Raw genomic sequence first — 14,903 nt, forward strand, 5'->3', positions numbered from 1 at the left:
CCACATACACCGCGATCTCTGCACCTTCAGTGCCTTCGGGCATTAGCTTTTGCCTTCTGGAGAGATTCTCCAAATCTTCCACCTTCCCCCCCTCAGCCTTTTCTGGTTCTCACGCATCACTCCCAACTCAGCCACAACGAGGCCAGCACCCCCTCGTGCTCCCCGCCGCCGCCACCTCCACTTTCGGGATCGCCAGGCCCTGGGACTCCAGCCTCTGCTCAACTTACTCGATCCCAGACCTTGACTAGCTCTTCCAGGGCCTCTCTCCTCTGCTGCCGAAATTGATCATTCAGGAACTCCACCAACTGCTCCGTTGACCACTGAGCAGGCAGCACAGCCCCCTTTTTCCTCTGCCACCTTTCCTGTGGCGCATGGGGGCCACCAAATGTATGACCGCTCACTCCATGGCCGCCACCGGAAGTCGGAGGCAGAGACCCTCATAACATTTCAGAAATATTTAGATGTGCATTTGCGATGCCAGGGCTAGGAAATGGGATCAGAATAGTTAGGTGTTTGTTTTTGACTGGCACAGACTCGATGGTACGAAGGACCTTTTCTGTGCTGTTGAACTCTATGACTCATAACGGGCAGTTATGCAATGGAATATTGTTAACAGTAACACCTGCATAGCGAGTGAGATTGTCCTTTTGGAGACTATCATGTTGAATGAACATTTCAGAATATGTTGTCAATTAATCAGCACTCAAACAAATCTTTCCCATTCACTGCGACTGAATGTACCTGTGCATCCTATCGGGCTGCATCACAGCCTGATCTGGCAACTGCTCGGCCCGAGACCCCAGGAAACTTAAGAGAGTCGTGAACATCGCCCAGTACATCACACGAACCCGCCTCCCATCCATTGGACTCTATCTACACCAACTGCTGCCTTGGGGAAGCAGCCAGCATAATCAAAGACCCCCTCCTACCCGGCTCACTCACTCTTCCAACTTCTTCCATCGGGCAGGAGATACAAAAGTCTGAGAACACGCATGAACAGATTTACAAACAGCTTCTTCCCCACTGTTCCCCAGACTTCTAAACGACCCTCTTATGGACTGACTTGATTAATACTACATTCCTGTATGCTTCACCCGATGTCCGTGTTACCTTGCGTTATCCTATTGCCCTCTTTTCATGTACTAAATGATCTGTTTGAGCTGCTCGCAGAAAAATACTTTTCACTGTAGCTCAGTACACATGACAATAAACAAATCCAATCCAGCCTAAGTCAATTGGCAGGTTGAAACCGGAAACAATTGCCATGTGCCTATTTGGGCGGCGTGGTTGTGCACTAGAGCCACCTGTATGAGGATTAATTGGTAATTACAGTGAGGAATCAGTGGTGGCTTCCCTGTTGCTGTTGCAATGGGGGGGGGGGAAGAGAGAGAGAGAGAGAGAGAGAGAGAGAGAGAGACTGGCAGGAGGAAGGATTTAATCAGTCTTGCCAGTCAGTAAACTGATTTAATTGTAGCTGAGCACACTGGCATTGGTCGCAAGAAGAGATGGAATCTGTCTCCGCTTTGAGCACCTCTGTTTGAAAATGGACGTGGTGGTAGTTGACCTCAACAGTTGGCTTTAAAATGGCTGAGAATGTAAGCTGGATGTTTTATTTGAATTTACTAGAGGACAGCCATTAACCCCACGCTCTGATTAAAATGAACAGCGGGTTTGTTGAACATGAATTGCATTCTGTTCTCTTGACTCATCACGTTCTCTTTTCCACATTTTCCTGCAAAATTTGGGACCCACACAAGCTTGCTCTTCCTACTTGTGTTCCTGTGCTTAGAATAGCTTTATTCTTTAAAACAATCCCTCCTGACCATGGGCAATGGTGTTGACACAGGAGAAAAGGTAGAGAATTACTCAGTTACAGACATGGGAATTAATTGACCATACTAAGACTTTTAGCTCATGAATAGTCTCAACAGGCATCAAAGTCCCTCAGTAGCTTAATTTGTCCTCTCCTTACTCAGTTCTCCCGTAGATGGTCGTCATTTTTTTTTGTTATCCCTCATTAATTTTCAAGTGTTAGTGCTCTTTGCCCTCCGAAAAGCATTGACTTTTTTCTAGAAGCTATGTTTCCATTTACGGATGTCTGAAAATATGCTGACCTTGAATACACCAAAGAACCCAGCAAAACATATTTGGTTAAACTTCATGTATAATAGCTGAGGCGTTAGTTTGCTGGACTGGCAACCCAGAGGTCATCTGTTCGAATCCTACTGTGGCAAATTGCGGAATTTAGAGGAAATTAAACAGAGCATGACAGGAATACTGCATTCCGTGGCTGATGTCCTGAAGCGGAAATTTAAAAAAAAAAATCCACTGTGTTCTGATTTAAATTTACAGAATGGCACTCCCAGAGAAGAGCTTTACTAATGATTCCACAAACATTCGAAAGACCAAATTTCCCCTTGAAAACGCATTCATCGTGTGAGTTCGATGTGCAGTAGACTTCTGGTATTTGGAAATCACCTTTAATTGAAGTGTTCTGGCAAATATTTGACTTTTTTTGCCGCTTTTCCCCACTTAGCTGTCTCCACCTTCTTTGGAAGTTATTGATCCCCATGTCGGAGCGGGTGTCCTAGTTGGCCTCTATTACCGAGCCAGGGTTGTCAAATTCCCCAAATGAGACTGAGTGTAAAGAGGCTGGTCAATTACAGAGAGCAGCACAGTTGAGTGACTAGCAATGGTAACCATGGGCCTTTTCCTCCTCTCTCCAGTCCGTGTTTGATTGGTGAATAGCCCCTTTGATAACCAGATGCAGACAATCAACTAGATGAGGACAGACTAAGAGGGCTCTTGAGATCTTCCTTTTCTTTGTATGACTTAGCTGCTTATTGTCCTAACCAGCTTGGACCAGTGGACAGCCATTTTATTAGCAAAGTGAAGTTCTAGCAGTTTCTAATGAGCCCCCTTTCCCTTGCAGCCATGCATATGTTGGACAGGACTATAGTATTCAGAAGAACGTTGGGAAGATTTCATTGGAACAGATTGATGGTGTAAGTGTTGACTCAGTTTCTATTCTGCAAGTTTCTCCTGCCTCCAAATTGCATGGTTATGTTGAAAAATGCCGAATTTGCACCAGCGATGCATATGTGTTTATCCTGTACAACAACATGAGGCAATTCACTGGATCATAAAATCGACTTGTTATAGTTTACCCTAGAATTGCAGCCCCAACAAGTCTTCCATTTGAAATGAATCTCCATTTCAAGTCTATTTCTGTTTGTTTCAGCTGGCTGCAAAATCGTATGCACCATGTATGCGTCAGTTACACAAGGCTTTACGGGATAACCATCACCTCCGACATGGCGGTCGAATGCAGTATGGGCTTTTCCTCAAGGGGATAGGCCTCACCTTGGAACAGGCCTTGCAGTTCTGGAAATCTGAATTTATAAGGGGAAAAGTGGATCCGGATAAGGTAATGAAATGAAAAATGAAATGAAAATGAAAATCGCTTATTGTCACGAGTAGGCTTCAGTGAAGTTACTGTGAATATCCCCTAGTCGCCACATTCCGGCGCCTGTCCGGGGAGGCTGGTACGGGAATGGGAGTACAGGATTCATCAGAAAACTTTCCCAGGTTGAATTTTCATCAAGGCAAGAATTGTTGGCCATTGCAGTGTCGTTTTTCAATTTTTAGACTAATTTGATAACTCTTGCGCATGTTACTGTGAGAAATGTAGGTTTCCCAAATTTGCTTCCCTCGTAACAATATGTGAATTTTCCTAACTTGCATGTGTACTGGGAAATGTGACATGTTTTTTTCTGAAATTAAAGTATGTGCAGTGGATACTTATAACTTAACTCTTTTAAGGAGTAGGAGTACCTTTCTGGCATCGCACATGTCTGCTCTACATGCGCATCTATCTTTGAAGGTGACAGGACATATTGACAGAGTAGTCAGCAAAATATATGGGATGTTGGGCACATGAATAGGGTATTGAGTACAAAGGCAGGGCCTTATGATGAGCCTAGAGTACTGCGGCCTGTTCCGTACCTTAGGCAGAAGATGAGGATCCTTGAAAGAATGCAGAGAAGGTTTATCAGAATGACTTCAGGGTTAAGGAAGTTGCGTTGCAAAAGTTGGGGTTGTTGTCTCCGAAGCAAAGGAGATTGAGGGGAGATTTGATAGCGATGTGATAAGTTTGGATAAGGTAGAATAGAATCTACAGTGCAGAAGGAGGCCATTCGGCCCATTGAGTCTGCACCAGCTCTTGGAAAGAGCACCCTACTCAAGCCCACACCTCCATTCTATCCCCGCAACCCAGTAACCCCACTTAACCTTTTTTGGACACGACGGGTAATTTAGCATGGCCAATCCACCTAACCTGCTTTGGACCGTGGGAGGAAACTGGAGCACCCGGAGGAAACCCACGCGCACACACGGGGAGAAGGTGCAAACTCCGCACAGACAAGTGACCCAAGCCGGGAATCGAACCTGGGACCCTGGCGCTGTGAAGTAACTGTGCGAACTACTGTGCTACCGTGCTGCCCAATAGGAAAAACTGTCCCATTAGCTGATAATTCCAGGACGAGGGAGCATAGATTTAAATACAGGCTTGAGGGGCTGAATAGCTTACTCCTGTTTCTATGTTTTAGGCTTTAAGGGAGAGGGAGGTGGGGATGGTGGAATGTGAGGAGGAACTTTTATACACAGTAAGTGTTAATGGCCTGGAACCCGCTGTCTGAGGACAGTGAAGTGAAAACGATCAATGATTTCAAAAGGAAATTAGATGAACACTTGAAGGAAATAGACGTGTAGGGCCACTGGGATCGAGCAGGGGAGTGGGACTGAGTAGATTATTCTGCAGAGAGGTGGCACAGACTAGAACAATCTTTCTGTGCTATAAATAACTGTCTTTACATTTTGTGCTGTGATTATTTAGTAACGACAGAAGGCAGTGTAAGGGAAGTGAGGTTTTTTTTTTGTGTGTCCATGTCCGTCCCCGCTTCTTGCATTACTGTTTGTCCACTTCGTATGTCTGCCTGAACAATGTAGCTCCAGGTTAACTGCTAATCATACCATTTTTCGCATGCCCTTTGCATTTAGTAATCTAATTCAAGTTAACTTTCAATTCTGCACACTTTAATAAAGTTATATTGATTGTAATTTAATCATGGAATGATTGGAATGGAATAGATGTCTGTTCCATCTCTCTGAAAGAACTGCTCTGTTCATGGCAATACCCTTCCTTTTCTCCAAAGCATTGCATTTGTTTTCGTCTCCAAGTGTTTGTCCAATTGCACTTTGGAAGTTACTGTTGAATCTGCTTCCACTACGTTTACATGTTGTGCCTTTGAATCATCATAAATGAATTTATTGATGGATTTTCCTATCTCCCCGCCAGTTCTCTTATCAATTACCTTTAAATCTGTGTCCTCCTGGGGCAGCACGGTGGCGCAGTGGTTAGTGTTGCTGCCTCACGGCGCTGAGGTCCCAGGTTCAATCCCGTTTCTGTCCGTGCGGAGTTTGCTTATTTTCCCCATGTCTGTGTGGGTTTCGCCCCCACAAGCCAAAGATGTGCAGGGTGGGTGAATTGGCCCCGTTAAATTCCCCCTTAATTGGAAAAAATTAATTGGGTACCCTAAATTTAGAAAAGAAAAATCTGCGTCCTCCTTGGGGCAGCACGGTGGCGCAGTGGGTTAGCCCTACTGCCTCGCGACGACAAAGTCCCAGGTTCGATCCCGGCTCTGGGTGACTGTCCGTGTGGAGTTTGCACATGCTCACCGTGTAAGCGTGTGTTTCGCCCCCACAACCCACAAATGTGCAGGCTAGGTGGATTAGCCACACTAAATTGCCCCTTAATTGGAAAAAATGAATTGGGGACTCGAAATTTATATATTTTTTCATTTAAAAATCTGTGTCCTCCAGTTACCAACCCTTCTGCCACTGGGACTTTACTTCCTGTCGCAGCTATAACACTTCGGGATGTGTGTTTAAACCAAGCTCCGGTTTGCAGATTATCTCGCGTTTGCCAATTGGCCAAAGTTTTAATCCAAACTGATAAATATTCAACTTCACACAGGGTTAAAGCTGTTGGACCAAGAAGTCATTGTTTAAAGCACGATCTAAATCATTTGGGTGTTTTTTTTTAATTAAAATTCCTCGTTCCTTAATAATGCTTGTCGCTGAGGTAAAATGGCGAGGGGAAAATAAATTTCTGAAATCAAGAATAAATTACATGCCAAGGCTGCTTTCCCCCGAGAAACTTTCCTGATACTCGTTTGAAAAATTTCTGTTGAATAATACTCTCTTTTTGGTGAAAGCAAATTAAATAAGGTACTATCAATTGCCTTCACAGCTTGAGGGTCCCAGGTTCGATTCCCGCCTTTGGTCACTATCTCTGCGGAGTCTGCACGTTCTCCCAGTGTCTGCATGGGTTCCCTCTGGTGCTTCGGTTTCCTCCCGCAGTCTAAAGATCTGCCGGCTAGGTGGATTGGCCATGCTAAATTGCCCTTAATGTCCAAAAAGGTTGGGCGGAGTTACTGGGTAACGGTGATAGGGTGGAGGCGTGAGCTTAAGTGGGATGCTCTTTCCAAGGGCCAGTGCAGACTCGATGGGCCGAATGTACTGTAAATTCTATGGCAAGAGGAGGCCCGGTAAAGGAGCCTGAGAAACGAGTGATCTGGAGTCCAAGGACCAATCCTACCTTCCGGAAACACCTGCCAAATGTGCGGTTGAAGATATGCCTCTGGGATCAGGCTCATTAGCCACACAAGGACCCACAGAACCCATGACCAGTAACACTGAGTTTCTTAGGTGGACAATCACACTGGTTAGCGAGTGATTGCCAAAGAACAAGCAGGTCGACATGTGACACCAGACCCACAGCAATGAGGTTGCCTCTTAGCTGCCCCCTGAAATAGCCTAGTAGCCACTCAGTTCGAAGGCAATGAGGGATGAGTAACAAATGCTTACCCGGCCGGTGATGCCCACATGCCTTGAAATAATTAGTTTAACTTGTAAATCTACTTTACCTGGAGGCCATGAAAACCAAAAAAAAAAGTAGTCCTTGAAAAATAATACTTTGACTCCTGACTGGCATCACTGGGCTAAGAGATTGGATCGTAACTTCCGAGCTCCCCAGTTCCGGATTGGTGGGGTACCTCAAAGATGCGCTGGGAAACCCCCCATGGAATGTCCCGATAAGGGTTTGCACGGCACTTGCCCTGCGCTTGGAACCATCCAAAAATGCGACTTAAATCTCAAACTTCGGACCGTTCCGACAGGCTTACACCAATAGTTATCCAGAATAAGTTAAAGAATTAGAACTACTTCTGACGTGGGTACCTATTGTAAACACGCGGACTGATTTCCCCAGCCCCAAACTCTACGGTCCAAACCCTTAGCCCCAGATGGGTCAGGAAAGGTCCATCAAACCGGCTGCACACTACGATGGTCATTAAACTGCTTCCCCATCCGATCTGCAAATGCCCTGCTGCAAAAATATAATCTGGGAGAGATAGAAACAAATAAAGACGCCCAGAGCCAATAAGAGGAAAATCTCTGTATAGTTCCTGATAATCCCCTCGGGGAATCAAAACCGGTCCATGACATGACACAAGTGTTACCTATGAAGGCAAGCATCTTCTACTTGATGTAATCTCTGCCTCAGTCAGAAATTATAACAATAATCTTTATTAGTGTCACAAGTAGGCTTACATTAACACTGCAATGAAGTTACTGTGAAAATCCCCTAGTCGCTACACTCCGGCGCCTGTTCAGGTACACTGAGGGAGAATTCAGAATTCTCCTACCAAGCACGTCTTCTGCGACTTGTGGGAAGAAACCGGAGCACCCGGAGGAAACCCACGCAAACACGAGGAGAACGTGCAGATTCCGCACAGTGATCCAAGCTGGGAATCAAAACTGGGTTCTTGGTGCTGTGAAGCAACAGTGCTAACGACTGTGCCAATGTGCCGCGACTGTGCCAATGTGTCGCCCATAAATTGATGCACCTCCCTCTTGAAATCAGGCGCACAGCCAGTATCCATCGTACCAGCCTCCAACACTATCCCGGCACACACAACTCTGGGGAAAGGCTAACCACCCAACATCTAATCTCTTCCTATGTTTAAACTCTTGTCGTCCCCAATCTGTTAAACCAAAATAATGGATCCAAAAGGGATACTATCCAGCCCTTTATAATTATTTCATAAACTTCTACCAGGTGACCTCTAAGTCGGTGATCATCGGAATGCTCTCTGTTAGCCCCTCTGCCCGCTGAAAGATGGCAGACTTTGTGCAAAGCTGGTATTGTGTCTGGACAAAAGGTACTTGGAGGGACTATTGATAAAGGGCAAAAATATTGAAATTAGTAAATGTTCATTTTCCTCTAAGACAAGGAGATAGTTTGAACGTGGAGGAGGAGGGAACTGTACAGAGTTGGATGTGTTGTCTATAAAATTCCTGGAAGTTAATGGGGCAGGACTTTATAGGGGTAAAATAACGGAGAAATGTAAGGAACCAATGAGATCCAGTCAAGCAGAGTGATATATCGACAATGGTGTCAAATGTTGGGCATTTTAATTTAGAACGGAAAGTGTGCCTGAGGACATGAGCTCAATATTAAACCGCAATGCATGTACCTCGGTGCAATTCTAAATATAAAATAGGGAACTGAAAACATTGAATAGCAAGTCAATAAAAATGCATTAGAAACTTGGGTAAAAAATTAATTGAGTCAGGAATTAGACCGCAATATTTCATGTATATTTTTAAAAGGTGCATAGAGCGTAGGAGGAGGTGGTGTAGTAAGTTGCCGCCAAGGGATTAGTTGCAATTGAGAGTGAGTGTAAGAATATTGGAAATTAATTACTTTCGATAAACTCAATGAGCAGTAAATAGGAAAAGTGCATGATCCCCAGAACTGGAGTAAGGAGAGAGAGGCAAATGAAACGTTGTGCGACAGCGGAGAAGCTAAGACCAGAACAGTGATCAATGGCTGGTCAATCAACTGTGGTTTGTGGACACTGTTGGACCAGATATCCCAGACAGCACCATCAATCGGCATGTCCTGTCCCACTGAGAGGACGGTCCCACCAGAAGTGGTGGAACAGTAGTATACAGTCGGGAGGGTTTGCCCATGGGGAGGCCTCGATTTGAATCTGGGCCCCATGACATCTCATGGCATCAGGTCAAGTACTTCACCCCAGCTGATGAATCGGTCTCCTCCATGCTGAACATCACTTGGAAGAAGCTTGAGGTTGGCAAGGGCACAGGGGACTTCAACGTCCATCGCCAAGAGTGACTCGGTCGCACCACCACTGATTGAGCTGGTGGAGTCCTGAAGGGCTTAGCTGGGTCTGTGGTAGATGGTGAGGGGAAAAGCATACTTGACCTCATCCTCACTAACCTGCCTGTCACAGATCCCAATTGCCCATGACTGTTTTGATCGGAGTGACCACCACACAGTCTTTGTGAAGATGAACTCCCATCTTCACATTGAACATTCATCATGACTGGGGCAAAGGCCACCGAGCTAGGTCTGATGGATTTTGAGCAGATCTAGCAACTCCAAACTGGACATCCTTAAGGCACTGGGTCATTAAGGGGCAGCATGGTGGTTAGCATAAATGCTTCACAGCTCCAGGGTCCCAGGTTCGATTCCGGCTTGGGTCACTGTCTGTGCGGAGTCTGCACGTCCTCCCCGTGTGTGCGTGGGTTTCCTCCGGGTGCTCCGGTTTCCTCCCACAGTCCAAAGATGTGCGGGTTAGGTGGATTGGCCATGCTAAATTGCCCGTAGTGTCCTTAATAAGTAAGGTTGGGGGGGGGGGGGTTGTTGGGTTACGGGTATAGGGTGGATATGTGGGTTTGAGTAGGGTGATCATTGCTCGGCACAACATCAAGGGCCGAAGGGCCTGTTCTGTGCTGTACTGTTCTATGTTCTATGTAATCAGCAGCAGCAGAATTGTACTCCGCCACAATCTAACTCCATGGCCCGGCATATCCCCCACTCTCCTAATGCCCCCAAGCCAGAGGATCAGCCCTGGTTCAATGAAGAGTGCAGGAGGGCATGCCAGGAGCAAACACCAGACATATCTAAAAATGAGGTGACAAACTGGTGAAGCTGCAGCACCAAATTACTTGCATGCCAAACAGCGGAAGCAACAAGTGATAGAGAGAGCTAAGCGATCCCACAGCGACCAGATCCAATCTAAGCTCTGCAAGCCTGCCACAGCCTCTCTTGAATAGTTGAGGGAAATTAAACAACTCGCTGGAGGAGGAGGTACCACAAATAGTCCATTCTCAATGATGGGGGGAACCCAGCTCATCAGCATATAAGATAAGCCTGAAGAATTTGCAGTCAACTCGTCAGGTGAAAGTGATTACCCTTGACAGGCAGCATTTAGTCAAGTATGGCATCAATGAGCTCTAGTAAAACTGGAGTCGATGAGAATCAGGGGAAAACGCTCCATTGGTTGGCATCATACCTGACACAAAGATGGTTGTCGTGGTTTGAGGTCAATCATCTCAGCCCCAGATATCACTGCAGGAGTTCCTCAGGGTAGTGTCCTCAGCTCGAGCATCTTCAGCTGCCTCATCAATGACTTCCTTCTATCATACGGTCAAAAGTGGCGATGTTTACTGATGACTCCACAATGTTCAGCACCATTCATGACTCCTTCAATACTGAAGCAGTCCATATGTAGCTAGACCTGGGCAACATTCAGGCTTGGGCTTATACATTGCAAATTACATTTACAACGCTAATGCCAGGCCCGGCTCCCCGGCACGCTGTTTCCCAGTCCCGGCTCCCCGGCACGCTGTGTCCCAGGCCCGGCTCCCCGGCACGCTGTTTCCCAGGCCCGGCTCCCCGGCACGCTGTGTCCCAGGCCCGGCTCCCCGGCACGCTGTGTCCCAGGCCCGGCTCCCCGGCACGCTGTGTCCCGGGCCCGGCTCCCCGGCACGCTGTATCCCAGGCCCGGCTCCCCGGCTCTTCGGTGGCATGGTAGCACAGTGGTTAGCACTGTTGCTTCACAGCGCAAGGGACCCGGGTTCGATTCTCGGCTTGGGTCACTGTCTGTGTGGCGTCTGCACGTTCTCTCTGTGTCTGCGTAGATTTCCTTCTTGTGCTCCGGTTTCCTCCCACATGTGGGCAGCGTGGTAGCACAGTGGCTAGCACTGTGGCTTCACAGTGCCAGCATCCCAGGTTCGATGCCCCGCCGGGTCACTGTCTGTGTGGAGTCTGCACGTTCTCCCCGTGTCTGCGTGGGTTTCCTCCGGGTGCTCCGGTTTCATCCCACAGTCCAAAGACGTGCAGGTTAGGTGGATTGGCCATGATAAATTGCCCTTAGTGACTAAAAAGAAGGTTATAGGAGGAGTTATTGGGTTACGGGGATAGGTTGGAAGTGAGGGCTTAAGTGGGTCTGTGCAGACTCGATGGGCCGAATGGCCCCCTTCTGCACTATGTTGTATGTAATGTTCTCTGTTCCTGAAAGACGAAATGTGGCGACAAGGGGCTTTTCACAGTAACTTCATTGCAGCGTTAATGTACGCGCCTACATGTGACACTAATATAGATTATATTTAAAAAAACAGACGGCACGGTGGAGCACTGCTGCCTCACGGCGCTGAGCTCCCGGGTTCGATCCTGGCCCCGGGTCACTGTCTATGTGGAGTTTGCACATTCTCCCCGTGTCTGCGTGGGTTTCACCCCCACAACCTAAGGATGTGCAGACTAGGTGGGTTGATCACGCTAAATTGCCCCTTAATTGGAAAAAAATAATTGTTACTCTAAATTTATTTTTTAAAAGAACATAGTCTCCCAAACGGAGAATCCAGCCCTGTATGTCTCCAGAGCCGAGTCTTGGAGAAAATGATTATCCCAGCCTTTCATATGCTAAGTGGCAGCTTCCTGCGGATGGGAGAACTGGATATCGTACCAAATCAACAAGCCTCAAGCCAGACTAGAAGAAAGGAGTACCTTTTTTCTTCTTGCGGAAAGGTCGATCTGTTAAATAGACTTCAGCAAAAGTGATTGCTGGTTTTAAAAAAAAAAGTAACTGGAAAAAGTCTTAATAAGAACAGGATTGAAGGCTATAAGGGCAGTTTGAGACATAGATGATTAAATGTTCCATGGGAACACGGCGCTGCTGGAGCTATTGAAATGTCAGCTGTCACGTAGTCGTGGTCAGGAATGAGTCACACACTGCATTGGGGGATTGATGTGCTTCAGTTGTAAGATTATCCCGGGGAATAAGTGACAGATCGTTATCTCGAAAATTTCAGCCTCCTTTCGGAATGCACAATAGAGCTAAATGCACAACGGCAGTTGCGTGGTCATGTATGTTAGTCCAGCAATCCAGTGGTCTGGACAAATAATCTGAAGAACACGAGTTCAGATTCTCCACATACTTGGAATTTTGGAAATCCGGAGAAAGGGAAAGCTGGTGTCAATAAAGGTGATCACGCAGCTGTTGGATTTTCATAAAAGCCCAACTACAGCGCCAGGGAGCCGGGCTCAATTCTAGCCTTGGGTGACTGGCTGTGTGGAGTTTTCACGCTCTCTCCGTATCAGCGTGGGCTTCCTCCGGGTGCTCCGGCTTCCCCCCTCAGTCCAAAAATGTGCAGGTTAGGTGGATTGGCCACGCTAAATTTGCCCCTTAGTGTCCAAAAGGCTAGGTAGGGTTACTGAGTTATGGGGATAGGATGCAGGCATGGACCTAGGTGTAGTGTTCTTGCCAAGGGTCAGTGCCAGTTCAGTGGGCCGAATGGCCTCCTGCACTGTAGGGATTCTGTAACAGTCGATCACAATTTTACGAGTGTCTGTTTTGTCTGAGACAGCGCACTGCGGCGTAACATTATTTACTTTACCCAGAGCCAGTTCAAATTTTTATTTGGTGTGTTTGATTGCCAATGAATTGCTCTTCAAATTGCCAGTTTTGTAGCGATTGTGTCCCTGACCAGCTAATGTGGAAGTACTAGCTCAACTAAGTATCTGTTCCAGTACTTATTTTAAACCGGGGTAGGAGGTGTGGGAATCCAAACAAGTAGAGGTCAGAAGTAATTATTTTAAAGTATTTCAGAACTCATTGTGTTGAAGACGAACTTGCCCACAATAAGGGCACGGGGCATTTCATGGGTACTGGCACCAATATTGGGGCAGGAGGGATCTGAACTGACCTGGGATCGGTATTATAGTGGAAAGGATAAATAGCGTGGTCACAAGGACAACTTCGGGGTGGCACAGTGGTTAGCCCTGCTGCCTCATGGCCCCGGGTCACTGTCTGTGTGAAGTTCGCACATTCTCCCCGTGTCTGCGTGGGGCTCTCCCCCTCACCCAAAGATGTGCAGGGTAGGTGGATTGCCCGCTCTAAATTGCCCCTTAATTGGAACAAAAAAAATTGGGTACATTAAATTTATTTTAAAATAACGCAAGGACATTAAACTAGAAAATTAGGGGGAAGGGAAGAGTAAAACTACGTATTATAGTTCATGGGAACCAGAGCAGCAGGTCAACATGTGAGGAGACGGTAGCGGTTAATAGAATGAACAGGCAGGCCCAGTCTAAGGACTATGGAAGGGTAAGAAAACTTAAAAAATTAAAATGTGAAGTGTGTAGGGGAGTGAAAGTTTGGGATGAGGCTGAGTGTTCTCAGAGATTAATAAAGGAGAAAGCGTAGTGCACAAGAAAATCCTGCAAGGGAAAGACAAATCATTAGGACATATTTAAAAACCTTGTACATAAATGCACGCGGTATTTGGAATAAGGTCAGTGAGCTGACGGCACAAATGGGTATGATTTGGTGGGGAGCCCTGAAGCATGGTTGCAGTAGCATGGTTGTATGGGCAGCAGATTAGCACAGTGGTTAGCACAGCTGCACCAGGGTCCCAGGTTCGATTCCCAGCTGGGTCACTGTCTGTGTGGAGTCTGCACGTGCTTTGGTGTCTGCGTGCGTTTCCTCCGGGTGCTCCGGTTTCCTTCCCGAAAGGGGTGCTGTTAGGTGAATTGGACATTCTGAATTCTCCCTCAGTGTACCCGAACAGGCGCCGGAATGTGGCGACGGGGGGACTTTCACAGTAACTTCATTGCAGCGTCAATGTAAGCCTACTTGTGGCAATAAAGATTATTATTAGGAGGACCGGTACTGGAATGTCCACGGGTACTCAGTATTCCGAAAGGATGGACTGGATGGAACAGGAGGTGGAGTTGCTTTATTGGTTAAAGACGACATCAAGGCTGTATTAAGAATTGATATTGGCACTAAGGGCCAAGATGTTGAATCGATATGGGTGGAAATAAAAGGGGAAAAAGTCCTTGGTAGGAGTAATTTACAGACGCCTGAGCATTACTTCCAAAGTGGGGGGGTAGTGTAAACCAAGAAGTAATGAGGACTTGTGAGAAGGGCAGAACGTTAATCATGGGTGATTTTGAATGGATTAATCAAATTGGCATGGGTTATCCTCGAGGGAGATTTTATAGAGTGCGTGAGGGATTGTTTCTTAGAACAATATGTTATGGAGCCAATAGAGAGCAGGCTATTTTAGATTTAGTATTATGTAATGAAGAAGGGTTGATAAATAGTCTTGTTGTTAAGGATCCCCTTGGAAGGAATGATCACAGCATGCTAGAATTTCAAATTCAGATTGAGCGAGAGAGGACCGAGTGCCACACTAGAGTTTTAGCGTTGGGCAGAGGTAATTATACAGGCCTGAGGAAAGTGTTGACCCAAGTAGGCTGGGCACAAATAATTGAGGGTAGGACAGGTGAGGAACCTCTCAAAGTATATTCCTGAGAGGCAGATGAATTGTAAAAGGGAAAAAATGTTCCATGGCTAAACAAAGAAGTCAAAGAGTACATAAAGGCAAAATCTAGAGCGTACCATACTGCAAAAGCTCGTGATCAGCTGGAGGATTGGGAAAACATTTAGGGATCAGCAAAAAAAAACACT

The 14,903-nt window shown here is 46.5% G+C and overlaps 1 protein-coding gene across 1 annotated transcript in view; it reads left to right on the forward strand.

Annotated features, from left to right (window-relative positions):
• The window catches only part of prim2 (DNA primase subunit 2), a 238,432-nt gene that overhangs the window by 186,354 nt on the left and 37,175 nt on the right, over positions 1 to 14,903 (forward strand). The window contains exons 6-7 of the mRNA XM_038801067.1: positions 2,933 to 3,005; positions 3,242 to 3,427. Coding sequence (XP_038656995.1) covers positions 2,933 to 3,005; positions 3,242 to 3,427 — 259 coding nt within the window. The remainder of the gene's footprint in view (positions 1 to 2,932; positions 3,006 to 3,241; positions 3,428 to 14,903) is intronic.

This window comes from Scyliorhinus canicula, chromosome 6 (genome assembly GCF_902713615.1).
Source record: "Scyliorhinus canicula chromosome 6, sScyCan1.1, whole genome shotgun sequence".
Lineage (NCBI taxonomy): Eukaryota > Metazoa > Chordata > Chondrichthyes > Carcharhiniformes > Scyliorhinidae > Scyliorhinus > Scyliorhinus canicula.